This window comes from Suillus subalutaceus, assembly GCF_016647625.1.
Source record: "Suillus subalutaceus strain FC151 chromosome Unknown DFJ58scaffold_64, whole genome shotgun sequence".
NCBI lineage: Eukaryota > Fungi > Basidiomycota > Agaricomycetes > Boletales > Suillaceae > Suillus > Suillus subalutaceus.
In genome coordinates this window covers 220,651-246,695 of record NW_024540313.1, presented here as the reverse complement: position 1 = coordinate 246,695, position 26,045 = coordinate 220,651, and the positions used below count along the sequence as shown (strand labels likewise).

At 45.8% G+C, this 26,045-nt stretch overlaps 7 protein-coding genes across 7 annotated transcripts; 4 read left to right on the top strand and 3 right to left on the bottom strand.

Annotated features, from left to right (window-relative positions):
- Positions 1-278: 278 nt before the first annotated feature.
- On the bottom strand, positions 279-2,989 carry DFJ58DRAFT_728858 (uncharacterized protein; the record flags this gene model as incomplete). The annotated part of the gene is made up of 6 exons (XM_041385651.1): positions 279-717; positions 1,382-1,833; positions 1,886-2,465; positions 2,589-2,764; positions 2,818-2,891; positions 2,932-2,989. The coding sequence occupies 6 exons, from the start codon at positions 2,987-2,989 to the stop codon at positions 279-281; spliced, it is 1,779 nt and encodes a 592-aa protein (XP_041243163.1).
- A 1,376-nt stretch (positions 2,990-4,365) lies between these two features.
- DFJ58DRAFT_728857 (CHAT domain-containing protein) lies at positions 4,366-4,725 on the top strand (the record flags this gene model as incomplete). The annotated part of the gene is made up of 1 exon (XM_041385650.1): positions 4,366-4,725. The coding sequence occupies one exon, from the start codon at positions 4,366-4,368 to the stop codon at positions 4,723-4,725; it is 360 nt and encodes a 119-aa protein (XP_041243162.1).
- Positions 4,726-6,750: 2,025 nt separating this feature from the next.
- On the top strand, positions 6,751-12,058 carry DFJ58DRAFT_842118 (uncharacterized protein; the record flags this gene model as incomplete). Its single annotated transcript, XM_041392789.1, has 23 exons — positions 6,751-6,894; positions 6,982-7,002; positions 7,098-7,332; positions 7,896-8,020; positions 8,076-8,159; positions 8,209-8,507; positions 8,604-8,626; positions 8,678-8,707; positions 8,978-9,156; positions 9,226-9,252; positions 9,331-9,574; positions 9,741-9,865; positions 9,925-9,985; positions 10,032-10,055; positions 10,161-10,239; positions 10,278-10,369; positions 10,580-10,619; positions 10,673-11,001; positions 11,108-11,282; positions 11,348-11,496; positions 11,527-11,700; positions 11,746-11,974; positions 12,037-12,058. 23 exons carry the CDS (start codon positions 6,751-6,753, stop codon positions 12,056-12,058), a joined length of 2,910 nt encoding a protein of 969 aa, XP_041243161.1.
- Positions 12,059-15,862: 3,804 nt separating this feature from the next.
- DFJ58DRAFT_661505 (uncharacterized protein) lies at positions 15,863-16,117 on the top strand (the record flags this gene model as incomplete). Its single annotated transcript, XM_041382221.1, has 1 exon — positions 15,863-16,117. A coding segment is annotated over one exon (255 nt), but the record flags the coding sequence as incomplete, so codon positions are not given.
- Positions 16,118-19,352: 3,235 nt separating this feature from the next.
- DFJ58DRAFT_728854 (uncharacterized protein) lies at positions 19,353-20,210 on the bottom strand (the record flags this gene model as incomplete). Its single annotated transcript, XM_041385649.1, has 1 exon — positions 19,353-20,210. The coding sequence occupies one exon, from the start codon at positions 20,208-20,210 to the stop codon at positions 19,353-19,355; it is 858 nt and encodes a 285-aa protein (XP_041243159.1).
- A 1,144-nt stretch (positions 20,211-21,354) lies between these two features.
- Positions 21,355-21,567, bottom strand: DFJ58DRAFT_661567 (uncharacterized protein; the record flags this gene model as incomplete). Its single annotated transcript, XM_041382226.1, has 1 exon — positions 21,355-21,567. One exon carries the CDS (start codon positions 21,565-21,567, stop codon positions 21,355-21,357), a length of 213 nt encoding a protein of 70 aa, XP_041243158.1.
- A 677-nt stretch (positions 21,568-22,244) lies between these two features.
- On the top strand, positions 22,245-25,513 carry DFJ58DRAFT_842116 (uncharacterized protein; the record flags this gene model as incomplete). Its single annotated transcript, XM_041392788.1, has 13 exons — positions 22,245-22,277; positions 22,430-22,502; positions 22,631-23,390; positions 23,590-23,650; positions 23,700-23,887; positions 23,935-24,021; positions 24,111-24,394; positions 24,441-24,506; positions 24,600-24,623; positions 24,674-24,789; positions 24,839-24,877; positions 25,149-25,299; positions 25,404-25,513. 13 exons carry the CDS (start codon positions 22,245-22,247, stop codon positions 25,511-25,513), a joined length of 1,992 nt encoding a protein of 663 aa, XP_041243157.1.
- Positions 25,514-26,045: the final 532 nt, after the last annotated feature.

The following is a 26,045-nucleotide window of genomic DNA, read 5'->3' as shown; positions in this document are numbered from 1 at the left end:
GCCCGTTGTAGTCAGTAGTTCTTTAGTTCAAACCTCTTTTGTATTAGCTCACTGCTAGCAATCCTAGGACGTCCCTGCTCACTATCATCTTTTTGTTGTGATACCTTTCGTTGAGTCCTAGTCTCTGCCCCTGTGTTAATTCGTTAAAAGGGTTGTGACAAGCTGGTACATATGAGAAGTGTAGTATTAGTAGGTGGCTAAGGCAATCGGACAAACCAAGATGCACATTGAGGAATGGATGAGTGATAATGAGTAACAAGTGACTGACATAACGAAAATTACTTCCGCCCACTATGCTTCTTGCTGCCCAGACCCAAGGCAGTGCACCGTGCTGCAAGGTAGTTTGCCCAGAGGCCATCTTCAGTGCGTCTGGCTTGCTTGTGTGTCTCAAGGATGGTCAGTTCCGTCTCGCGCCATGCCTTGTGATTATCATGATATGTGGTCTTGACAAATGGGGTATCACCAAAGATTAGATGAAAGAGCTGCTCCTGACCATAGAAACCACAAAGCTTTGTGATGACCATCTGCTGAAAGCCAATGGCCATATCAATTGTGTACATCCCATGTGGCCACCTTCGCTGTGGCTTGGCCAGATCATATATCAGTATATGCATGGGAATGATGCATGGAGCAGCCTGAGCCAAATGGAGGGTTTTTGAAGGTGGTGCTGATTGCCGACGAATGGGCATAGACTCAATGGATGAGGATGAGACGACGCTGACATGGTGAGTGGTGGCGTTGGTGACATTGAGTTAGCACAATGAGCATTGAAATCATCCTCTGGCAGTTGACAGGCATCAAAACTGTCTTCTGAGTCTGATAGTTGAGTGGGTAGTAGTGATGGTGTTGGTGACATCGAGGTAGCAAGATGAGCATTGAAATCATCTTGTGCCAGTCGTGCCCAGCAATGTGTGTCCCTTGCTCTCGGCTGGGGCTTTGAACCCAGTGTTACAATCAAGTACGCCCCTATTCATTTTCTCTTCACATTGTATTACGTCATGATCCCTATCAAAGCCATCGCTAGACTCGTCTCTTATCATCATTGTATTCCATCACGATCGCATCATGCCGTCGCTAGATGATCTATTCTTGTTATCTCTGACTCTGTCTTATCTCTGACTCATTCCGACTTCACTGTACCGGCCCTAAAGCAGTTATTGTTCACTATATAAACTCGCTTTGTACTATGTAGTTCTTTACTTTAATCTTACTAGGTTTTACCTGGAACTTCCTTCGCTTAAGACCTCCAATATTAAGTCGTATTGAACTTGATTCAAGTTGAGGACACTCTCCTTGTCTTGTCTTATTTGAATATCAAACTCTGGTATACGCCAGAGCCATGAACCGACCTTGGCTGATTACTCTTATCGAGTAGCCATACGTCAGAATCATCCTAGTTCGTAACACCCAGTGGCGCTTTCCCAAGGAGGGTTTTGGTGTGAGCTGTGTGTCGTCAATGATCTCAATGTCTGATGAGGAAGCAGTAGCAGATGCTTGTCGCTGCTTTTTCATCTTGCGCAAACTATCATGCTTGCCTTTCATGTTGAAGCACATGTGGGAGGGGCGAGCCAACAGCTTGGAAGACTTGAATAGGTCGTCAAAGTCGTTGCAGTCAGTGATGCTGTGGCATCGGATGAAAACATGACATCCTGAGTCAAGAGTGAAGGGGTGGGTGAGTGCTGATAGAATCCACCGCATAAAGCTTTCCTCAAAAATATCAATCTTCTGGATGTCGGTGCCAAGGGATGCGATGAGGGTGGGATCGTCTGAGAGCTGGTATTGCAGGAAGTATGGGCAGTGCACAACCCACTGCATCAACACTGGCGTATCGTCCTAGATATCAACTGAGTAAGTGCCATAAAAGCAAACCTAAGAACTGACTTACAGCATCAAACCAGTACAAGACAAAGTGCTGTTTAGCTGCCTGTTCCATCTCCTTGCGACGATCTGCCACCCTCTTACTCTCAATCTCCTCTCGTGCGCGTGTATTTAGATCACCTGCCCATAGCAGATCAAGTTGATCCGTTATGTGGGGGGCCTTTGATACCTTATGAACCGGGAAGGCGTGCATGGCAGAGGCATTGTCGTTCTGAGAGAGCATCGGAAGATGAGGGGGTTGTGACAGTGGGGGCAGACGAGGGGGTTGTGACAGTGGGGGCAGACAAAGGGGTTGTGACAGTGGGGGCAGATGAGGGGGTTGCGACAGTGAGGGTAAACCAGACTGCTGTGATGGTGCAGGTGGTTGCGCAGGAGCTGTCAAGATGTAATGGAATGATGGGAACATAGGCTGTTCAGTGCCAGCAGACTGAAGTGCATGTTGAAGCGCCCTCAACCCATCATTCATCTCAACTCCAGTGTCGAGTGACGAATCGTGCCAGTTGGTCTCCAAGTCAGCAAAACTCTCCTGATCAAATCCCCAATCCCACTCCTGCTGCATATCAGCCTGAGGGTGCTGGTTGTCTGCGCTATCAGCGACATGCACCGGACATCCCCCATCCTCAGTAGTGCAATGGGTAAGACACTTTCCATGTGGGTATCGCAGCGCACGAGCTCGGCGATAAAAGGCACTGATGCATGGGGCACCTCACTTGCGTAACTTCTTGCTGTTGGGTTGTAGCTGAGAACCCAAGGCTAGAGGCTGTGTTGAAGGGAAAGGAGCTGCAGAGGCTGCGCCAAGAGTCGGAGAACCTCCTGGGATGAGAGCCATGATATCTGGATGCGATAGAATCTGAGGAAACCAGTGGAAGAAGGAACAGGATGGATGCTGACAAGGAAGGTTAACATGATGGCCGATAGCACAATATACATATCACATACCCTGACCATTGGCTTCCCTGAGTTCCCATTCTTATCACTCCGACAGATGGTGAGCGGAAGAGTACCTCCACAGACTGCACAATTGAAGGTGAGACCACTCAGGGATTCACGCACAGCTATGTAAGCTGGCCAGAAACACGATGTCCGCTTGCTGCAAGGAAGACATGGCCATAACGAGAGATATGATGTGCACAGAGGGGGCCAGAGAGAAGAGTAGGTGGGCGGGCAAGAGACAAAGTAGGCCGGCAGGAAAGATGAGGTGGGATGGGCAATGAGCAACCACAATATGGTGGTGCATTTTGATCAGAGCACGAATATAGTGTGCCATCTACATGTAGTGGGCGGGATGACGAGTGCATCAGCAGGCATCCGCAGTGGGAGGAATACTGGTGGGAGGCAGGATGGTAGTGGTGGCATTGCAAAGGTATGTCCGAATAAGTTAAAGCTCCGCTTAGGTCAGCCGCACTGGCCGAAGGGCCCCAAACTTTGGCCCCCGAGTGGCCAGATCACAGACATTCTGAAAGGGCTGTGAGTGACGAGATCAGGATTTGATTTGGAAGAAGAGGAATTGTGAGTATATGGATGGTGAACAACTGAAAACACAGCAAAAATGCCTCTGACAAGCGTTCCAATGTGTTTAGTGCTGCTGTGGTCCAGTCCCGAACTGCGGTTTGAACCTGACCAATGGTCAGGTTTGTCCTTGGTTTGGTCCACAGTTCTGCATTTTGTGTGGACCGAACTGGAGTGAGGTTGGTGGTCTGCTGTCTCTCGGACAGTTCGGATGTAGGTTCAGACTTTCCCGAACCGTTCTGAACCGCGAACCGAAGCTTCCTTGTGACATTGGTGAGGCACACACTTATGGTCATTTTGACTTCTGGATCCTCGAGATTTGCACTGACTTTGAATTCTGTCTGGTTCCCCATGGTCACTTTGACTTCTGGGATCCTCGAGATTTGTATTGACTTTGAATTCTGTCCGGAGGCTTGCATCCCACACCTCCTGCTGTCCAATAAAGCTCCAGGTATGAATTAACCATCAAATCAACCGCAATAAACTCAATAAACTGATTGATATATTACATTGATATATTTTTTAGGATGCTTCAATGCATATGGCTTTAGAGATTGGTTGTTTGCTTTGTTTGCACATAAAAGGAGCAAGCCCCACCAGCCTGTGAGTAGTGATGTGCATGGCCCGGCCTCAGGCCATGGGCCAGCCCAAGCCGGGTCTGAATAGGCAAAGCCAAGCCAGGCCAAAGTCACGGCCTTGTGACAGCTTTGGCCTGGCTTGATGTTATGAAAAGCCGAAGCTGCCAGCTCAGGCAGCAGCTTATTTCATATAAATCTTGCCCATACCATTCTCCCGCTTTCATCATGGATGTCACAATTACATGCTGTACTGTACAGTGAACACTTGCAATGAACTACATGTTTCATCATACCCTAATATTATCTCGGATTTTTCACCCACTTTGAATGTACCCCGGGACTTGAACGACTATGATGGATGACCGTAACATGTTGATCCTCCTTTGAGCCAGCCTTTCTCATGCGCAACCAACCACTTTCACCCCTTGATATCGCCCAAATGGATCTCTCTCGCCATCAATTTGCATTTCTTTCTGCCTGTGAAACTGCAGTCGGTGACTTTAAGACGCCCGACGAAGTGATACACCTTGCGGCTGGCCTGCAATTCGCTGGGGTTAAGAGTGTCGTTGGAACATTATGGGTGGTCAACAATAGTACTGTCCAGCGCTTAGTCGAGGCATTCTACAGAAAGTTGTGCGGGGATGGCAAAATGAATCCCAAAGGAGCTGCCCAAGTGCTGTACCAAGTGGTCCACTCATTGACTCATGACAAGGACATGCCCCTGGACCAGCACATAGTGTTCGTGCATATTGGCGTATGATCTCTGTTGAGCTCAAGCCTCGCTGACTGAATGTGTCGCAGATCCCTTGACAGGATGTGAGTGTATTGATCCTCTGTGCTCAGGCCTCGCTGACCAAACGAATTGCTGATCCCTTGACAGAAAGTGAGTGTGTTGATCTTCTGACGAACTCGGGCCTTGCTGACCAAACACATTGCTGATCCCTTGAAAGTCTCGTGCTTCATGTTCCCGCTACCTGCCACTACTCATTGCTACCCATTATGTTCTTGTTTACTTGTATTGGGCTGCGGCTCAGGCCGAGCCAGGCCAAAGCCAAGCCGCCATTGATGGCTTTGGCCTGGCCTGCAGTTCTTCAAAGCCAAAGCCGTCTGAAGCCAGGCCAAAGCCGTGACTTTTAGGCCAAGCCAGGCCAGAACATCACTACCTGTGAGTGATATTTCGACTACTCATACAATGTCTGAATCTGATGCACAGTGTGCCCTCAATGTGGACGGCTCTCTTAAGGATGCCAAGGATATGGTCTTTTACAACGATCCTGACGATACTGTCCCACTTAGCGCTCCCTCCTCTGCCCAGCCAGCCTCATCTACTAGTACTACTCCCACAGGCTTAGACACCTTCTCTGTGCTACTGCAGACTGGGCGCAAACCGGCGCCACTTACTGCAGGTTCTCGATGCTCTATTTGCACCTCCAAACCTTCTGCTTGCCTCTGTGATGCCGACAATGCTTGTTCTTCAACAAGCCGCAAGTGCGCGTTATCTAGTGCAACTGAGCAGCTAGTTAGGAAAAAGGTTGTGTTACAGCTCTCAGCTCCATTATCTGACAATGAATTGGCTGGTGCCGACACGGATATTGATACTGATCTTGGTGCTCCTGGTGCTGGTCAATCAGATGAGGCCGAAGATGAAGATGCACCAGATAAACCTGAGGACAAACCTGAAGATCTTCTAGACACCACTCTCCGAGCCGCATTGTCAAAGACTGAGCGTACCGCTGATGTTCGCACCATCTTCACTTGCGACAGCAAACATTGGGTATACAAACCTTGCAAGTACGTATTTAGTACTACATGTGGTTACTTGCTGATGTTCGGTGGGGATGCTGGTGAACTTGAAAGCAAATACACCTTTCACAGAGGTATCTCTACACTACGCACGCACATTTGTCGGTAAGTTTATGTCTTCTTTTCTCTCACTGATCACTGATATGATATATCTATCAGTAATAAAGGCCATTTTCAACTTCTATTTATTAGCTTCACTCGCTACAGTACCCTACACTTGCATGCATCGCACGAGACTATCTACCTATTCAAGGCAGCTCCGTTCTCTCCGAGCAGGCATTCTCAAGTGGAGGAATCACTTCCACTGTGTGACACAATGCAACTCGCGACCTCCACCATTCATGGTGTAACAGGTGTTGAAGGGAGCATAATAGGAATGGGCACCTTTCTGCAGCAGTAGAGGCTGAGGGACAACGCAGCTTTGTTGGACATGTAGCTATTTCGTACAAATACTCTGTCTAGTTTTTTCTGGTAGCTGTAAAAAAAATTGGGTTTGGTTCACGTTCGAACTGAAAAAAAACGAACCTGACCGTTTTGAACCATTCACAAAGGTCCAGTTCGAGGTTCGGCGAGTCTATTAGAACCAGACCTAGGTTCAGTTCTCAGTTCTTGCTCAACCCTCATATGAACAGATCAAACCAGACGCAGCAGCACTAAATGTGTTGAGTGGAGTGATATATGAGTTCCATAAAGAAAGGTAGGTTGAAGTATTCTTTGTCTCCAGCCCCGTGGACGATATAAAAGATATAGAGAAGATGGGGCCAAGAAAACTCACAATGATTTGTATTAAGAAAACGCGAGAGCAAGTGAAAAAGTATTGCAATATCATTTTTCCAACTTTCGCAACTTTGCCAGCAGGGAATGGTTAAGTGATACTAATCTAAATATGATGCTTGATATATTATCTATGCAGGCTAGGACGCAGTATAGAAGATTACCTTTGAGCAGACATATTTTGTCTCCATGCTGTTGATGGCATACCATGGACCGTGCCCAGGGCACCATCTATCCCTCACGGGAGACACAGTGCCTTCGCAATGCTGCAGAGGGGTTATTCCAGGATTGCCAGCATGAAACTCTTGCACTCCTGGCAACATCAACAACAGTCCCTGGACGGCAGAAAAATGTACCATGTCTGTGTTCACAAGATGAACACGCCTGCAAGAAATCGTCAACAAGTCCGCACCCTCATTGATATGACACATTTCGGCAGTGGCACATGTATGATCCTGAGGTTAGTCTTGTGTTGAGCTAATTCAAGGCTGGAACCAACCATACACAGAAAATCGCAGAAAGACGGTGACCTGATGTTGCATTCTGTGACATCAGTCTTTAATTTCTGCACCTACTAAGGTCCCCTGTGGACCGGACAGAAAAGCATGGAGATCAATAGGGAGCTCTTTATCCGTGGACACCGCTGATGGAGAGGAAGAGGTGCTTGATGAAGAATACACTTGGCTGGATGAGGTAGTTGCATCTGTGCAAGCTCAAGATTCAGCCTTCGAGGTTGAGGCCGAAGTGGATATCCATGCACCAATTGTGACAAGGATCTTGTCAGATGAATGTGAGAGTGTACCTGACCAGGCTCTAGAGAATGATGGCTGTAGTACTGACAGCACTAGTGACTTGGAGGATGCAGACACCGAGTGGGCCAACTGGTAGAGAAGAGGCTCAGAGAAAATTTTGAATTTTGGGTCACATGTTTGTTAACAACTTGTTAAGGCTCTGGAGTCTGTTTGGACATTGAATTCAAAAAGAAATTCGCAATGAGAATTCAATTTATGTGTCAGGTGACCTACTCACATGACCTTTGGCAAGGAATGCCAGCACACCTCTTATCTCTGATATTAGCCACTCATATCCTATATCCTTGAGAGATGCTCATGTCTGACTCAGACTCATCTATTGTCGGCACAATCTAACCCTTACGTGCACTTATGACATTGGGTATGTCACTTATTACTCACATGACACATCTGCATTTTTTTGATTCATTCCATCCACCATATCAATGGTCTCCTTTTTTCAGGTCCTTTCCTCCTACATACCTGCTGTGACATGACTCGGACAAAGATGAGCACAGGTGTTCAGCCTCAGTTGAATGACCGAGAGACCACCACTCTGCAGTCCATATTGAGGATTGGGAGAAGGCAAGTGGGAAGGAACAACAACTGATATTCAAAGCAGCCGCCAGGGAGGCCAAGGTCTTGGCTCCAAAGATGGACAAAGAGCTGTTGAAGGAAAGGAAATATGTAAGTGTTTAGTCTTTGATACCGAGTCATGCTGCATTTCAGTCACCCTTGACAGAGATACCGACAGTGGTTCCACAATCACAAGAAGGTCCAGACCGATTCCAAAGCACCCACCAAGCCAAAAGAAATGGACGGCACGGTGAGTCATTGAGGAAGAGTGCAAGGCCAAGATTCTTCAGCAAATTCAGGAAGAAATTGAGGAAGAGACTGGAGAGAAGCCTGCTCACAAGGAAGTACTGAGGAGGTATCAGCCGACCATGACAGCAATCATGTACCAGCTGGACAAAAAGGAGTTGCAGGAAGCTGAGGCAAAGGCTGATAAGTGGACAAATCAAGCCCCCAATGCTGCTGTCCAGGCCAAGACAGCTAGGAAGAAGGGTGAAAAAATGGTCAAGAACTTTGCCAAAGAAATGTTTACTCAGGCCGGTATGAGAGTCTTTGTTTTGGGTTCCTGGAAGGATGAGAAGGGGGGGCTGCTTACATCTGGGTGAGTTCTTCCAGTCACTCGTTGGTTGGTTGGTTGGTTGGTTGGTTGGTTGGTTGGTTGGTTTGTTGGTCATTGTGCTAACTTTGTTTGTTGCAGGTTTGACTTCAATGAGCAGCTTAGTAAGGGATCCAGCTTCATGAAAGGCAAGGACTAGCAGGCCATCCTACCAGTATGGGAAGATTTCATTGGTGATGCATTTGGTGAGTCTCTCCAGTCCTTTCAGAAGGACTTGTATTCAATCCATGTCTCCAAGGCCAAGATCAAGACCAGGACACCACACTGCTCAGAGGCACTTGGCGGGTCCCAAAACCATACCATAAATTTGAGCTGGACTGTTCGGTTCCACCAATGTTGCCTGAGATGGAAGATTTATTCCTCGAGACCAAGAAGGCAATAATTTGGTCATTCCTTACCATTCAGTAAGCCAGATGACCAATACCCATTTCATCATCTGATGCTGGCTGGAACAGGAACATATTGTGGAAAGCCCAAGGTCCCAGTGCCCTGGAGCAACATCATGAAGGGGCAGTTCAAATTTATCTCCAGCATATACCTACCTGATGATACCAAGATCTTGGAGCCATCCAAAATGCTCCACACTGATGCCAATGCAATCTTGGACTTTTGGTGGGACCGACAGGAAACCCAGGTTGGACCAACCTTCAAATTCAAAGCCTGGATGGATGAAAAGGGCTGAATGCGTTCTCCTGTTGCCAAGGATGAATCTTATGGCGATGCTGATGATGTGAGTACCAGTGCAAGGCCGACAAGAAAGCCATTGGCAACCACAACATTGTCACTAACCTCAATTCCCAAAGGGTAGCTGAGTTCCACCAAGCGACCCTACATCAGTTCAACTGAGGACAAATCTGACAAGACCAAAGCAGGGGCATCTCTGCCTGCAGTTGAACAACACCTGCATGGCCGCACAAATGCTGAAGACACTGACCGGTTTGATGATCGACCGGTGCCAAAAGCTTTGGCAAGCGCACCAGAGGTCATGAAGACCAACCATCAGTCTCCTCAAATGCCAATGCCAGCCATAAACCTTGCCCCAAACCCTGCACGTCCTTAGGTATATCTATGCATAAGGTGCGGGAAAGTTCTGTTCTGTGCCGGTTTCGTCACTAATCCTTCTGCTCCATTATATGAACTGTTCTCATGGTTTTCCCCTCCCCTCCCTCATCGTTGTCTGTGATCTCGAGGCAGTCAGAGCTCTCCACTGATATGTAGGCTTGGTCCCGGACATTGCCCTTGATGGGCTTACCATCATTTGTGGACTTGTCTCCCTTCAACGCCCATTCCTCAACCTGGAGCTCACCGTTGTTGAACCATCCTTCAAACCTGGTGCTGGCAAGGTACGTCGCTACTGTGAAGCCTATATCTAGCTATCTACTGACTTTGTATTGTTCAACAGTCCTTTCTCCTCTCCCGCTTCGCAGACGACACCTACACTGAGAGTTATATCAGCACTATTGGTATGTCGCTACTCTAGGGCCTATACCTACCTATCTACTGACTTAGTATCATTCAACAGTCCTGTCTCTGGTGAGTATGAAGCTTTTGAAGGTCTATCAATGCAAGTTGCTTCCTTATCACATGTGTGAGTATTGTCAGTAGGCAATCAATTTTACTTCTCATTTTCATTTTCAGTCGCTATGTTGATCCTCGCACAAGGCATGATCACATCGAACTTCAAACTGAGCAATGGCACAACCAAATCAACTGATTGGTTGATTCCTATCTGGACTACTGTTTATGCAATTGTAGTGATGGAATGCCAAGCATTGCAGATGCTGCCCCAGCTGTTGAGGGTAGTGATTGGCTGTCACTGACTGGTATTGACCTCGTTGATTTGTTTGGTATGTATTTGTTTATTCTGGTATGCTCACCTGACCTTCTGCAGGTCATCAATGGATGTCATTGGAACCTCAACCATGCCATTGCTATCCCAACAAGATGCTCATCTACCATGGTTACCTGGGGTGCTCCCCTCTATATCTGATGATTGCAATTTCGATTTGTACCCTTGCAAACTATTGTCAATGCCACCGAACTTGTCCTTAATTCAGTATTGAGGCACAATGCAAGGCGCTATGCCATCTTCATAATGTATGCGCTTGTATGTGTCATTATTTACATCCGAACCAATATTTGTATTATAGATGCCATATCGACCCATACCTAAATTCTCAGTTCTCCAATGCATACAACATTTATCTTGAAATTTTGCATCACGTTGACCACCACTTGAATGAAGCACTCCATCGCAACACGCCCAATTGGCGTCTACTCAATGGATGTCCATGTTGTACTTACAAACTCAAAGATGAGCCTCCGCTAGCACTTCAGTGGCTTGTCTCTATTGATGGCAACAACAGCCTCAAAAGATGGGCATCTTCAACATATGGTGTTACTCCACTGCAAGATTCTCGAAAGCCTTGTTCTGACTACTGGGTTGATCGCACAAGTGTTGATATATTCAAGGATGAAGGTTGAAGATCGGCAGTATGTATTATTCATATGTGTAGCAATGGTAAGCTAACTCAAGTAGCTGAGCCAATCAAACTCAGATCTACAAGATGACTGGGAAGATTCAGTAACTGAGACAGTGGAGTCTGAGGGTACTTTCAATTGCACACAGCAGTGGCGAAATGCTGGGCCCAAGCAGCGCAAGAAAATGTTTTCTGTTTTTGATGAGTCTGGCATCTTCATTGCAGCATGTTGGCATTGGTTTGTACTTCTTGCTTGCGATATGGTGCAGAGTGGTGAACTGTAGGTTCCAGTTTCGTTATCCATGCATTATGCTAAATTTAACCTTAGTGCAAAATACCCCTTAGCTTTGATAAACCAGTTGCTATCCATTTTGGTACGAATGGTGGATGTGCTTACAATATTGGGTGTATGTTCACAAAGACTCTAGCTAACAGCAGTGTTGGTCCCCTTGCCCCAAACCTCAATTTGCGCATGATGGTTGGCACATTTCACGGTCATGCTCATAACTGAATGTGCCAACTAGATTGGCACCCTATGTACATTGAAGGGACCGGACCGACCAAGGGTGAGGGATGTGAACATATATTTTCATCTTCAAACCTTGCATGGAGCACCAGACATGTGTCTCCATTTCATCTCCATCAAATAATCGAGGAGCATTTCACCTTCTGGGACCAGGATAAATATGCAGCGTTAAGTACATCTCATTTCACACACTGCCAAACATTTGGTCAACTAATAGTGTTGATAGGCATCCTTTTACGAAATCATTACAGAGAAGCGCTAACTCTCATACATGAAGTCTCCACTGAAGTGTCGGCTGTTAAACAAGCTCTCAACCTGACTGATGCTGACTTTGCTCAGTTCCATACTGATGAAAGATCCTACCTCAAATCTCTGAAAGAGCAGCCTCTCAATGACAGACTTCAAATTCGCTATGTCAAGGTTCTTGATGATCTGGCTGAACAGCGGTGAGTTTGACTCTAGTAGTCATCGCATATTCTTCCTCCTTTACTAGATTCATAAATTTTAGGTTAGAATGGGAGAAGGCCTAAGAAGCTGCCAATCAGGTGCTGACGTGTATCCCTGTTGGTGACTTACACCAAATTAATAGCACACTGAAACTTTCACTGCCCATATTGAGGGTCGGCTTAGAATTGAAGAGTAGTGGACAATCGGAGGCGATGAATATAACAAGTACAGGGATGAAGTGGCAATTCTCGGCCTGAAGCACAGCGAGGGCAAAGAATATTGACTTTGAATTAGTGTACTAGGCAGACCACTTCCAGCACCCAGTGCTGCAGACCACTGTCTCCTAAGATAAAGCGCTGGTAGGTAGGGCATCGAGAAGCTAGTAAAGCAGTAGGGCAGCAGTTTCGAGCCTGCGAAAGCTCTCGTCAGGGGGCTACCACTGCTCCGACTGCTTGTACTTCTAGTTCTATGTAGGAAGCTCCCTTTTAAGCCTGTCGAGTGGGAGTAAATGGTCCATGCACGATATACCTTCCTAGCATGGTGTAGGCAAAGCAATCTGCCATCCGAACTCATGACCCACCTGTGGAAAGGTCCAGCTGATGGGATATATTTATTCACAAGCTTGAGATCTTGAGCCCAGAGCCTTTAGCCCCTATGAGCAAATAAGGAATACAGCAGATTGTTCTTTCAAAACAATCTCGGACTTCTAGGTATCCATGTAGGTAACGACATCCAAAGTCATTGCTCCAGAAGTATCGTGTAGCTCTTGATGAGTTAGAACATCTTGTTGTCATGCACTTATTCGAGCTATCCAAGCTCTCACTTTCATTGATGAGTAAGTAAATGATATTGTGTTTGAGGGAAGCTGATCACTGTTGGCAGGGTGCAAGCTACAACAACAAATAGGAAAGGTGTTACAGAGACACTAGGATGCAATTCGGAATGCCATCAACAAGTACAATGCACAGGCTACTGCCTTTAATCCTCCGACCACACTTATCAGGAGGATATCACCGAGTATAGCTTCCTAGGAGAATTTGATGTTCTCCGATATTCATGCACTGACACTCGTGAACTTGACTGGACCAAGCTGATGCATAGAGAAGCCCTGGTCAAATTCTTCAAGCTTCATGGTGTGCATGAAGAGGTTAAGCACCTCAACATCAAAGTTTGTTGTCTGTGGACTGCCATTCATGATGAAAGCGCACAAATGTCTACAACCATCAGTAAACTCCTTCACTCAAATCCTCCACTGGGTAGGGAGCTGCAGAAGCACTGGAAACTGCACTCTGCAGTTAACTCAGTACATTTGTTCTGGCTAGATGAAATTAAGTTGCAATCTGGTTTTTTCAGGTATTCGAGGTCATGGACAATGGATTGGCTCCTTGGTGGAGGATGAGTCCGGTGCAGTAGACTGTTTGAATCATCCATTCAGAGTGTTTGTCTTTCAGGTATTGAATATATTTTGATCAAATCAATCCCAGATCACAATGACACTGATGCCACCGCTTCAAAGCATGCTACAGAACTCATGAAATATGAGGAGCAAATACAGACTACCCAGGCCATTGCAGATTATACATATATCAACTATTGTAGATTAGTAGACTCAATGTTTGGAGTACACAACGTCAATATCAACACTTTGGTCACCCCAACACTTTGGTCACCCCAACACTTTGGTCACCCCAACACTTTGGTCACCCCCTTACAGACACCTCTTAGGTTGATTGTCACCTAGAGGTTTTCACCTAAGAGGTGCTTTTCTGCTGGTCTGCCGGTGTTCTGTGGTCTTTCCCTGTTGTGCTTGGGGACCAAAGGCCATGGACCATACATGAACCAAAGACCATTGGGAATTATGTTATGGGAGTACCACAGGATGATTTGGACCACTTGAATTCTATATGATACAGGGGTGTCTGGGGTCCTCAAATGCCAATTTCTTTGGAAAATTCTCACTATATGTATTGCATCTATGCTCTGCACCCTCCATAAACCTAACAAATATTCTTATATATGAACAATATATCTGGTGGGTATATGGAAAAAATGAAAGTCATTACTTTAATTGAACTTCTTAATGAAAGTTGTAGTATGTGTTAAGGCGAGTCTATATGTGATCATACCTTATCAAAATTTTGAAGGGAAGGTGAGATATGGCCATAACAAAAATTGTTGTCAGGCTTGTTTACAAAAAACAAAAGTCATTATCCTTGATGAAAGTTGTAGTCCTAGTGAGGGTAGGTCTATACCTGCACATATTTTGTCAATTTGCTATCATTTGGAAAAGATATAACCTTTGTGCAAAAACAATAAACAGGGAAGACCATTTCGCAATTTTGATTTTTCCCAGGGAGTGAACCATCAGGAGAGGGTGGTCACACAGCACCACAAAGGCTTCACCTGCTGTCATGAGCTGCTGATACATTGTTCATAATGTTGAACTGATGCTGGGGACAGTATTTGCAACTACATATAGCTATAACTATGTAGATCCCCCTGATGAAATCTGATGTAATTCCTGAAATTGCATAATCATGCTGTGTGGTAATGTCCCTGACTGTGGGGTGACTTATGAAACTATGGGGAATGACAAATTAAGGAGAAATTCCCACAGGTGCCTGAAATTTCGAAATCTGCTGTGTGGTAATGCCCCTGACTGTGAGGTGACTCATAAGAATGGCAAAAATAGACTATGTGTTCATAACATAATAATTTCCCATGGTCCGATGCTTTGATAAAATATGTAGTACTACTTGGGGCGGGAATGTATGTTGTATTATCTAAGCAATTGCATGTGATTTCAGCAAGTTATAAGCAATACAAAAAATCGTTGTCGGCTTGTCTTTTAGACCACAAGTGAGTTACTGTGGTCTTTAACCAAAGTGTGGTCTTTCCCATTAAAAATGTGGTCTTCCCTATTAAATGAATATTGCACCTGTGGTCTTCCCTATTGGATGGATATCACACCTATGGTCTTCCCTATTGGATGAATATCACACCTGTGGTCTTCCCTATTGGATGAATATTGCACCTATGGTCTTCCCTATTAGATGAATATCACACCTGTGGTCTTCCCTATTGGATGAATATTGCACCTATGGTCTTCCCTATTAGATGAATATTATGCCTATGGTCTTTCCCATTAAGCATGTGGTCTTCCCTGTTTATTGTTTTTGCACAAAGGTTATATCTTTTCCAATGATAGCAAATTGACAAATATGTGCAGGTATAGACCTACCCTCACTAGGACTACAACTTTCATCAAGGATAATGACTTTTGTTTTGGTAAACAAGCCCGACAACGATTTTTGTTATGGCCATATCTCACCTTCCCTTCAAAATTTTGATAAGGTATGATCACATATAGACTCGCCTTAACACATACTACAACTTTCATTAAGAAGTTCAATTAAAGTAATGACTTTCATTTTTCCATATACCCACCAGATATATTGTTCAATTATATATAAGAATATTTGTTAGGTTTATGGAGGGTGCAGAGCATAGATCAATACATATAGTGAGAATTTTCCAAAGAAATTGGCATTTGAGGACCCCAGACAACCCCTGCATCATATAGAATTCAAGTGGTCCAAATCATCCTGTGGTACTCCCATAACATAATTCCCAATGGTCTTTGGTTCATGTATGGTCCATGGCCTTGGTCCCCAAGCACAACAGGGAAAGACCACAGAACACCGGGCAGACCAGCAGAAATGCACCTCTTAGGTGAAAACCTCTGTAGGTGACAATCAACCTAAGAGGTGTCTGTAAGGGGGTGACCAAAGTGACGAGACTATCATCATCGGTCACCATCTCCGGAACACTATAAGAGGTCACACCAGGATTTTTGAGGGGGCGCAAGTGGAGGTCCCCTATCCGCTTGCGCTGTCTGCCTGGGAAGACACCCCTACAAGATTATTGAATGCAAAGCAACCAAGACCTGGGACAATGTCTCGGACACCCTCTGCATTCGAGTTGGAAAAGTCCTTACCATGCGAGACAGTTGCCCAATCTGCAGTGACTGGCAAAGGGTCTCAGGATGCAGGGAGACCTCTCATGATTGCCAACACTTCTGTTCTGGATGTGCGGCCTCCTCTCATGGAGTCCAGGCTTGCTCTCGAGCGCAGAAAACTTAAAGTGCTTACCCCTTATGACCCAGAAGCTTGGGAAGCTTGGCTTATGCGAGCCAGCCTTATTGATAGATATCCCCATATTCCTGAAGGTCTCCGTCAAGGTTTTCATCTTAATTTTCCCGTCATTAAAACCACTCAGTCACCCCCAAACAAAGATTACATTCTAGCCAAAATTGAGAGTCTCATCGGCCCATTCCAAATGTCACCGATATCAATCATTCCAAAACCAGGTTGACCAGGATGTTTTCATGTCATCCAAGATTACTCTTTTCCCCATGCGCCTTCTAATGAATTCCCTAATCCATCCATCAATTTGTATATTGACACAGATCAATTTCCCAGTACCTGGGGAACTTTCTATACAGTCGCACTCATTATCAGCAGGTTGCCTCCCAGATCGCAGATCGCAACAAGGGATGTGTCGGAAGCATACTGCACAATCCTGCTACAATCACTCGCAATGGCCAGCGGCTGTGGTGCGTATTGCTGATGATTGGTTCTGCATTGACACATGCACTTCATTTGGTGTCTTGCCTTCTGCAGGAGCTTATGGTTGTGTTGCAGATGCGAGACTGGACATTTTCAGGTCACAAGGTATCAGTCCCGCATCACGATGGGTCAATGACCACTTATTTTTCTGTATATGAAAGAGTTCCTCGAAAGCTACAATGAGCAACGGCGACAATGGCACAAAGACATCATCAAGAGAGGCAGTCACCAAGATGGTAGCCGCATATGGTTTGGCGGACACGTATTCAATGATGGGACTATTGAAGAATTTGATGAGGATTGCAGATTCCCAGTCTTTGATTTGTCAAAAGCATCGCCACGGTCACCTGAAGACGAGATGTTTACTTATAATTTCGATGACATCAATTGATCGTCTTGCACCACGCGAACTCCTTGGGAACTGGCCAAAGACGCTTACTTCGCATATTCTAACCCTTACATCGGTCTAGCTTGGGACCTTGCAGGTAATCTGGTATATCTGGAAGAGGAAAAGAAGTCGAAGTATCTTCTGGCATTACAAGAGTGGCAGGGTCACACATTGCATGTTCTCAATGATGTACAAAAGCTGCATGGCAAGCTTCTACATGTGTCATTGGTATATCCACAAGGAAGGGCTTATCTCACAAGTCTCGAAAGCATGCTGTGGGTTTGTCATCAATGCCCTTTCTTACCTCACAGGCCAGTTAAAGGCCTTGCCAAGGATATTGAGTGGTGGGCAAGCATCTTGCAAAGCGCATTTGTTGGACGGGAAATCCCCAGGCCACTTACCCTACATAATCCAGCAGCATTCTCAGATGCTAGTGCAGGCTTTGGAATCGGAATTATCAGTGGAGAACAGTGGAGAGCTTGGAGATTGAACCCAGGCTGGGCAACTCTTGATGGACAAAGGGATATCGGGTGGGCCGAGGCCGTCAGTTTCAAACTTCTTGTTTGACACATTATTGCCTTGGATAGACCAGAACAGCACTTCCATGTCTACGGGGACAATCAAGGAGTCATCAAGGGCTGGAAGAATGGGCGCAGCCACAATGCAGTTGTCAACCAAGTCTTTAGACGGACCTTTGAGTTTTTATTCCTCTTACCAACTCCACACTCATTCCATCCCTCATACGTCACCAGTAGCTCCAACCCAGCAAACCCTCCTTCCAGAGGCATATACGGCGACACGAACATACTCCTCCTGCCCATCCCCATCCCTGACCCTCTCCATCCCTTTCTCTATGACCCCTTCGACTTCACACCCAGCACACCACAACATCACTGAATTGTCGTTACCTGCAGCGCGTCTACTTTCCAATATCTTAATCAGTTCATTAGTAGCACCAAATAATACCTCAAATGGTAACACAGGACGTGGACAACTGATTCAGAGAGAACACTCTCGGTTCACAACACCACTGACAACTACAGTCTCGCTGGCCAAGCCACCCCCATACAAAGCAGGGCTAACCCCAGTGGCATCCTCACTGAGGCCACATTGCTTGGCCTGTGACCGGCTCAGGTTTTGGCACCCAGTAGAAAGTTGGTCCTTTTGGAGTGCAAATGGAAGTGTCCTCACCATCACAGATCAAGACCTCGAATGAGTACTCACAGTAATGAACTTGTCGTGGTCGCAAGGCACCAGAGAATTGTATGGAGCCAGCCTCTTAGTTTTCCATGTATTCTGTGACACATGGAGTATTCCCGAACATGAGTGCTGTCCTACTGATACATGCATGCTACTCACCTTCGTTGCAAGCTGTGCAGGGGCATATGCAGGAAAGACATTGGCCAATTATGTCTTTGGCATTTGTGCCTGGCATGTTCTACATGGACAACCATGGAGAATTGAGCATGGCAAACTGAAATTGGTGTTAGATGGAGCAACTAATGAAGCTCCTGCAGGATTCAAACATCCAAAGAGAGAGCCGTTCACAGTTACATCAATCATAAAGATTCGGATGCACCTTAACCTGGAATCACCTCTTGATGCAGCCATTTTTGCATGTTTAACAAGCTCGTTTTATTCACTCGCCTGGCTGGGAGAATTAACAATCAAGTTGATTAAGACTTTTGAACCAGGGCAACACGTCAAATGTGGAGATGTAAGCTTAGACAGGGAAGATAGGCATGGAATACGAGTCTCCAAGATACACATACCATGCACCAAAACCTCTATGAATGGTGAAGATATCTACTGGGCAGAGCAATCAGACGCATCAGACCCTAAAGCAGCACTCACGAATCACTTCGCAATCAATAATCCATCATACGAACAACATCTATTCACATGGAAACACCCCAACGGAATGCATCCTTTAACGCAAGGTGCATTCTTAAAGAGAATTGGAGTGATTGCTAAGCAGGGAGGATGCCCGGAGCTGAACGGTCACAGCATTCGGATCGGAGGGACACTCGAATATTTGCTGCATGGGATTCCCTTTGATGTCGTCAAGTCTATGGGAAGATGGTCCAGTGAAGCCTTCACCATTTATCTGCGCAATCATGCCATGATAATGGCACCATACCTTCAAGATACCCCAATTATTGAACCCTTCACTCGTTATACTATGCCACAGCTGCGCTGATTGGAGGTATGTCTCGCCCCGCTCCTTGTAATAGGGAGTCCAAGCTGCGCCATGACACGTCGCTGGGCTGCTTATGTGTTTGGGAACCACAGCTCATCTTGACCTCTTAGATTCAAAGCAATGTTTCTGGCAAAAGCCCCTGCGGGGCCTTGCCCAAATACTTACATGCAGCTACCACTGTCACTAATTGTAGAACAGATTGAGTTAGCGTCACAATCAATCGGATCTTTCTCTGACCGGAAAAGAGAATGGAACGCATAGACTGTGTCCCATGTAGAGTAGGGAATAGAATCAGGATCTGTTGTCCAGACACTTTCAGCTGCAAGCACCGTGGTCTTGGGATCCACATAGGGAGCATGCGTGGATTTCACCTCCTCGGTGAGTGTGTCTGGTGCAGGCTCGCTTTCCATTGCAGTAAATGTTGAAGTCGACACAGTATTTGGTGTCTGGGGAGGCCACAGCAAGTGATCTGCTTCTTGATGACCTTCAAGTGTGGGTGTCGAACCTGACAGCGTGGCACTGGTAGTGCAGTTTGGAAAGGTATGACCAAGGTTTTCCACAACAGAGGCAGATGGGGGGAAGACAGTCCCCTTCTGACTTTGAGGAGCCCCGAAAGGACTTGTCAACAGTGGGAGGTTTGTGTGTGCTGAGGTCATGGGAGTAAGGTTTGTAATGGTAAAACTTTGAAACTGCTTGGCAGACCTCTTTGAGGCATGCTTCTCTAAGGACACAAGTTTTAATGCTCTCAAACTGGCAATGGTACTTAGCTTCATTGAGAGGTTGCGAATCTGCAGTATATGAAGCCCATTGGGCCATATCAAAGGCCAGGATGGCCAGCCAGTGTTCTTCAAAATCGGGGTGTTCACATAAGTCCTTGTGGTGACATGCCCATTGCTCATGAATCTCAGGAGAGGCATAGTCTGCAAGTAGTTTGAGAAAGTGTGCCCAGGCCTCATGCCATTCTCCAATGGAGATGGAGGATTCTGCAGGAAACTGGGGAGACATCGAGGATATGACATTTCGTGTGTGTGGAGTTGCGGTGGGAAGTATAGTGCGTAACAAATTTAAGCATTGATGGTTCTAGAAATAGCGAGTCGTGATTTTTGTAGTTTAGATTGAAAGGGGAATGTGCTGATGGCACCTGGCCAGTTTCTACAATGTAAGTATGTACGCCATATGTATCTGAAATGGAGGTTGATGAGGTACATTTGTTGTCGATGTCAAAAGGAGGGTGGAAGGAGGGTGGGGGTGTTTGTTAGAGGTAGGTGCAGTAATGGATGGGACAGAAGGGGCAGTGGAAGACAATGAAGAAGAAGCAGTTGTGATAGATGAAGGAGAAGTAGTATTAAAAATAGAAGTGTGAATTTTGGTGAGCTTGGTTGGGGAAAAGATTGGCCAGAGCAGAAATCATAGTGTTGATGTTCGTATTGGTGGGGTTGGGAGCTGGAGGGGGGGCTGTAGATTGCAAGGATGATGCGGTAGGATTGGAGGAGGATGGGGTAGGGTTGGAGGGGGATGACGATGAAGTGTTAGCATTGGCCTTGTTAGCATTTGAGAATATCACAGAAGGGATGAGAGGCTCATTGTTGTCGACATTAGCTTCACCTTTGTTGCAATGGGCAAGGCATATGTCATTTCTGGCCATGATGGCCGCATTTTCCGCGATGATTTGATCGCAGGTATGGGTAGTTTTGCCAGCAGGAGGGTTAGACGTAGTCATATTTACAATGAAACTGAATCAGATGGAAAACCGATGAAAAATATGGACAACAGACTTGTGCTGAGAACTGGAAGGTGAGGGCACGAGGCAGAAGGAATCTGAGAATCTTTTGAAGATTGTGCACCTATATGTCAAAAACACGTGCACTTAAAAAGCCCTAACTCAATGTTTCATTGGCTCGCGAGCTCGCCTACTCGTTGAGTGTCCATTTTGATCAAGATTATCATGTCTAGATAACTAGCATCAGGAAATGTGCATGTTACTTAATCACACTTACAATTTTGAAATTTTGTGTGAAGTCGAGTAAGCTGGTTAAGCTGAGCTTAAGATTGGACATTTTCACTGATGCAGACTTTATGTCCTTTGGCAGATACCAGCTGGTTTGAGATTAAGGGAGCTAAGACAGGAAGAAATCAAGTCAACTAATGCAGGTAAGCTGAAACTCAAGATAGTATATCGAACGAGTTATGATCTACAAATTGGTTTACATAGAAACTAGTGAACAAATCCAATGAGTTGTGAAATAACACATCATTGTCAATAAATTGATCACTGAACATTGGTAGCAGGTGCAATGCACAAATGATCGTGTCAAGATGTATCACAGAGAGCTCTTGTGAGCCATCCAGGTGGAAAGAACATTGTACCATCCACATTAGTGCTGCTGTGGTCCGGTTTGGTCCGGTTCAGAGGGCCCTGGACGAGAACTGAGAACCAAACCATGGTCTGGTTCTGCAAAATTGTCGAACCCAGAACTGGACCATCAAGAACTGTTCTCAATAGTCTGGTTTGGTTTTTTTGTGGTCTGAATGCGAACTGAACTGAAAATTTTCGAGCACAATAAAAATTGACACAGTAGATCTACGCAACATTGAGTAACTAGTCCAACATAGCAGCTGCATGCTCCTCTGCTTCTGCTGCTGCTGTCTCAAACCACCCAAGTGTCTCATTGAGTGGAGATTCACTGCGTTCCCTATCATTCTGTACGCCACGTGTCTAGCTTTGTATATATTGATAAAGCTAATCTCAACTGCCCATTCACATACAAATCGGCAGCAACATCATGTATAACTTCATAAACTCTTCCTCGACTGATCCACACTACACATCTGTATTAGCCTTCAAACTTCCGCTTGTCGACATGTGCTCAAAACTTGTCCCCACACCCTTGTTTCACCTGGCAGATCTGCTGAATATGAACCAGTAGTTTACCTATGGTAGCTTGATAGACAGTTCAATCAACGGACACCCAGTCCACCTTTGCCCTCACAACTTGCCCAAATTTCCTCTAAGTCCCCACCACCCTTGACTCTGACCACACAACTATTACTAAATGTCCGGAACGCTGGGGAAGCAGAAGAGCAAAGTGAGTCATCTGTTATTTCACAGCTTTAGTCTACTGATGCAAAGCAAATAAACCCAGTACGATACCGAGAAGCGCCCTGTGACTTGCAACTGCACGGAGTGCATTAAGGAATGTCCAAAAGGCAAGAAAATCCCAAAATATGATGAGTGAAGGCATCGCCAGAGGGAGCAAAAGGTAAAAAGATTGAAGGCAACTACGTTATCCACACAGCAATGGACCTTCAAGGTAACTGTGGCATCGGCAGGTCCTTCTGCTGACTTCGAGATAGCAGCAGGCAGTTCGTCTGATTTGGTTTGTCTTCGTCTGTCAAGCAACTGAGATTTGCTCTCATGTATCTTTTAATGACTATGTAGCACATGCGCAATCCTCTGACGACGATATCCAAGCTTTCAATGATCTCACCCCCTCATCTCCGACTCTTGCTTCTCAATTCAACATTCCAGATATCGACTTACTACCTGAAGCCTTTTCTCTCGATACACTTACATCCAGAGCTCCTTCACCGGCAAGTGATATGGCTATTTCTGTCACGGGCTCTGATTTCAACTCGGAAATGGATGTCGATGAGATTTTCGATGACAGCTCACTGCATGACCTGTTCCTTGAGGCCGATGACCGAGACCAATTTTCTGATATGCCCCCACTACTTCAGGACTTTTCGGATGATGAAGGAGAGGAGGGGGACCCTCTGCATGAAGATGGGCATGTGAAGTCAAGGTTGCTGCTTGATCTCCTGGATGACACATTTCTGTCAAGCATGGATGAAGAGAGCTCAGCGCCAAGTATTGTGCCAGTCGCCTCTGTTCCTGATGTGTTGCAGCACGAGAACACCCCCGTGGATGATGTCCAGCCAGCAGAAAGACCATCACAGCCTGCTTGCGAAGTTCATGATGATGCCTCGCCTTATTGGTTCTGGAAGATCATCTTACTTCTAGTACCGTGGCTCCACCTCCATTATCACCTTCCCCACCGTGCTAATAATTTGATTTTAAAAGTGCTTGCCATCATATTTCATGGTCTCGGTGCTTTCGGGGTGCAAGATAAGCCTGAGCAAACATTGAAAACTGTTTATGCGAGGCTTGAACTTACCGATCATTTTGATGTTCACCCTTTGTGTCCAAACTGTTGCCGAGTTTATCCTCCCGACTCTGACAAAGAGGCACGCTGCACGCAACTGCAAAATCTATCTCTATCGAGGCATTGCAGGGGCAGCTAACGAAGCCAATTCAACACATGGCACCTGCATCAGATGATGACATGGACACACCTCCACCTCCCCCACCCACTGACAACACCTCTCAACATCCAACAGAACAATCATCAAAGGATGCGGAGTCGAAACACGGATCTTCCAAGCCGAGACCAAAGTTACAGTGCGCACAACATCCACTTTCTAATGCCTTGCTTCGTCTTCTTTGGCAGGATGGCATGGAGAAAGAGATGGATGTGTGGCGAAAGCAGGAGAATCCTGCCGGCAAGAGGACAAGAATTCAGGATGGCGACATATGGCAGACTCTACGTGGATCAGACGGCGAGTTCTTTTTCGACAACAGTTCTGAGCGTAGCAGCTGCGATGAATTGAGAATTGGAATCACTCTCGGCTTCGATGGGTAAGTAGTTGTACCTCATTAAAATCATCACTAATTATTGTCCACAGATATAGCTATGAAAGAAGCACCACCTCAAGCTCTCACAGTTCAGGAGTGATGTCTAGCTGCATCGCCAATCTCCCAACATATTTACAGTGCGTGATATATTTACGTATCAACTAGAATAAGCTCGTCAGGACTCAGCATGCCTCAGATATTGACCACGGAATTTGATGATTTTCAGTATCACTCCAGGGCCAAAGGAATTTAACTCGGACCAACTACAGCACTTCATGAAGAACTATATCGATGACCTCCTCAAGCTCTATGACGATGGTATTCTCATCAAGACACCAGGGTATCCAAGTGGTCGACGGATTCGTGTCATTCTTGTCGCTGTCTGCTGCGACCATCCCACGATGTGTAAGGTGTGCGGCTTTGGAGGACACTCGAAGGAAGAGGGATTCTGCACGCAATGTCACATCCCAAAGAGTAAGCTATCTACAGAAGATGCCATGGACTACGATAGTCAGTTTTTAAGTTCATGTTGTGATGGTGTTGCTGACATGCCTAGAATTTACTGCGCGCGACGGTCAAGAGCATAAGCAATGTGCCAAGGAATACCACGATCTACCATCAAGTGAGTGTGAAGCATATTTCAAGAAGCATAGTGTGCGGTGGTTTGAGCTTGCACGATTGCCATATTTTGAGCCAGTCTGAATGACAGTAATAGATCCTATGCATAGCTTCCTGCTTGGTGAGTGGATCCTGCCTGACCTCACGTGTATGAAGCTCTAATGATCTTAGGTATAATTCGGACTCAATGGTTCAATGCCTGGATTAATGGAAAGAATTTCCATCAGCGCACTAGGACTGCAGAAGTTGTTCGTGAGCTGGATCAAATTCATGCTTATTTGTTGGTGGTAAGCACGAGTTTCCATATAAATCCACGTTGTTGAATGACGGTTACAGTTTGAAATGCCCTCATGGGTAGCACGTCTTCCTGAGAAGGTAGGCTACCCTGCAGGAGGCTCTTTGACTTCTGATGAATGGAAGGGCCTAGCCCTTGTCTTCGGACCAATTGTGGTGGATCATCTCTCATGCCGGCGTTTCGAGCCCCTCAACAAGGTGCTAAAGAGCTATTCCACAACAACCATGGAGGTGGAGAACTTGAGGTTACTTTTTTTCATGCGTTTGAAAGGACCGTGAGCTCTGTACACTGGTGAAAAATTTCAGCACATGCATATATGAAGACTGATCTAAAATCATCTCATGCATGCAGCTCATCAACCTGTTGGCAACCACGAACACCGAAGACAACAGCAAGTCTGGACTTCTCCTTCATACTATCCGTTTGATGCTTGCAACTGATGGGGACACTCAAGGAACTGTAGCCTCACTTGCACGTGAAGCTGAAGAGTCGAGTACAGATGGTAAGTCTTAGTTTCACTGCATGTTACAGTCAGTTGATGTGAGCTAGCAACGGCTCGTTTCTCTCTCGGAACACCTGTGAAAGCCTCATTTTTCCTGTGAACAGCAACATCAGCTCGTTCAGCATTACCAGAACACATATCCCAGGCCAGCGTTGTGAGCGTACTCACATGTGCAACTGCTGAAAACCCCAATCCGAACTATCTTCTTGCATGAGCAGATTTTCATAGTCATCTTATTGTTGATGGGCGACGCATTTCACCATCAACCTCATTGACAAGGGCACCGAATTCTATTATTAAGGTGAACCTGAATAATAGAATTCGGTGCCCTTGTCAATGAGGTTGATGGTGAAATGCGTCAGGTTCACCTTAATGGTACATGCTTTGTCGGGCAAGTATTTGCCATCATGTCTCATAAAACAACGTGGAGTCAAGAACGAATCAATTCTTCTTGATGTTCAATGGTTTCAGTGAAAATGGATGTTGATCTTCGCCACTGGATTCGCTAGTGAGTTTCGCAGGTGCATTTAACATCAGACATCTACTGAGATAATTGATTAGCCCCGAACTTGAAGTCTTCTTCTGGGAACACGAGAAATTTCTTGACGCCGCAGTGGAAGGTCCTACCCAGCTAATTTCCCCAGAGTTGCTCGTCTCTCAAGCTTCTCGTGTTACACTGATATTAAAAATGTGGCTGGACAGAACGTGAAGGTTTGGGCGACGATCGGTCTCAGTCATGTAAGTTT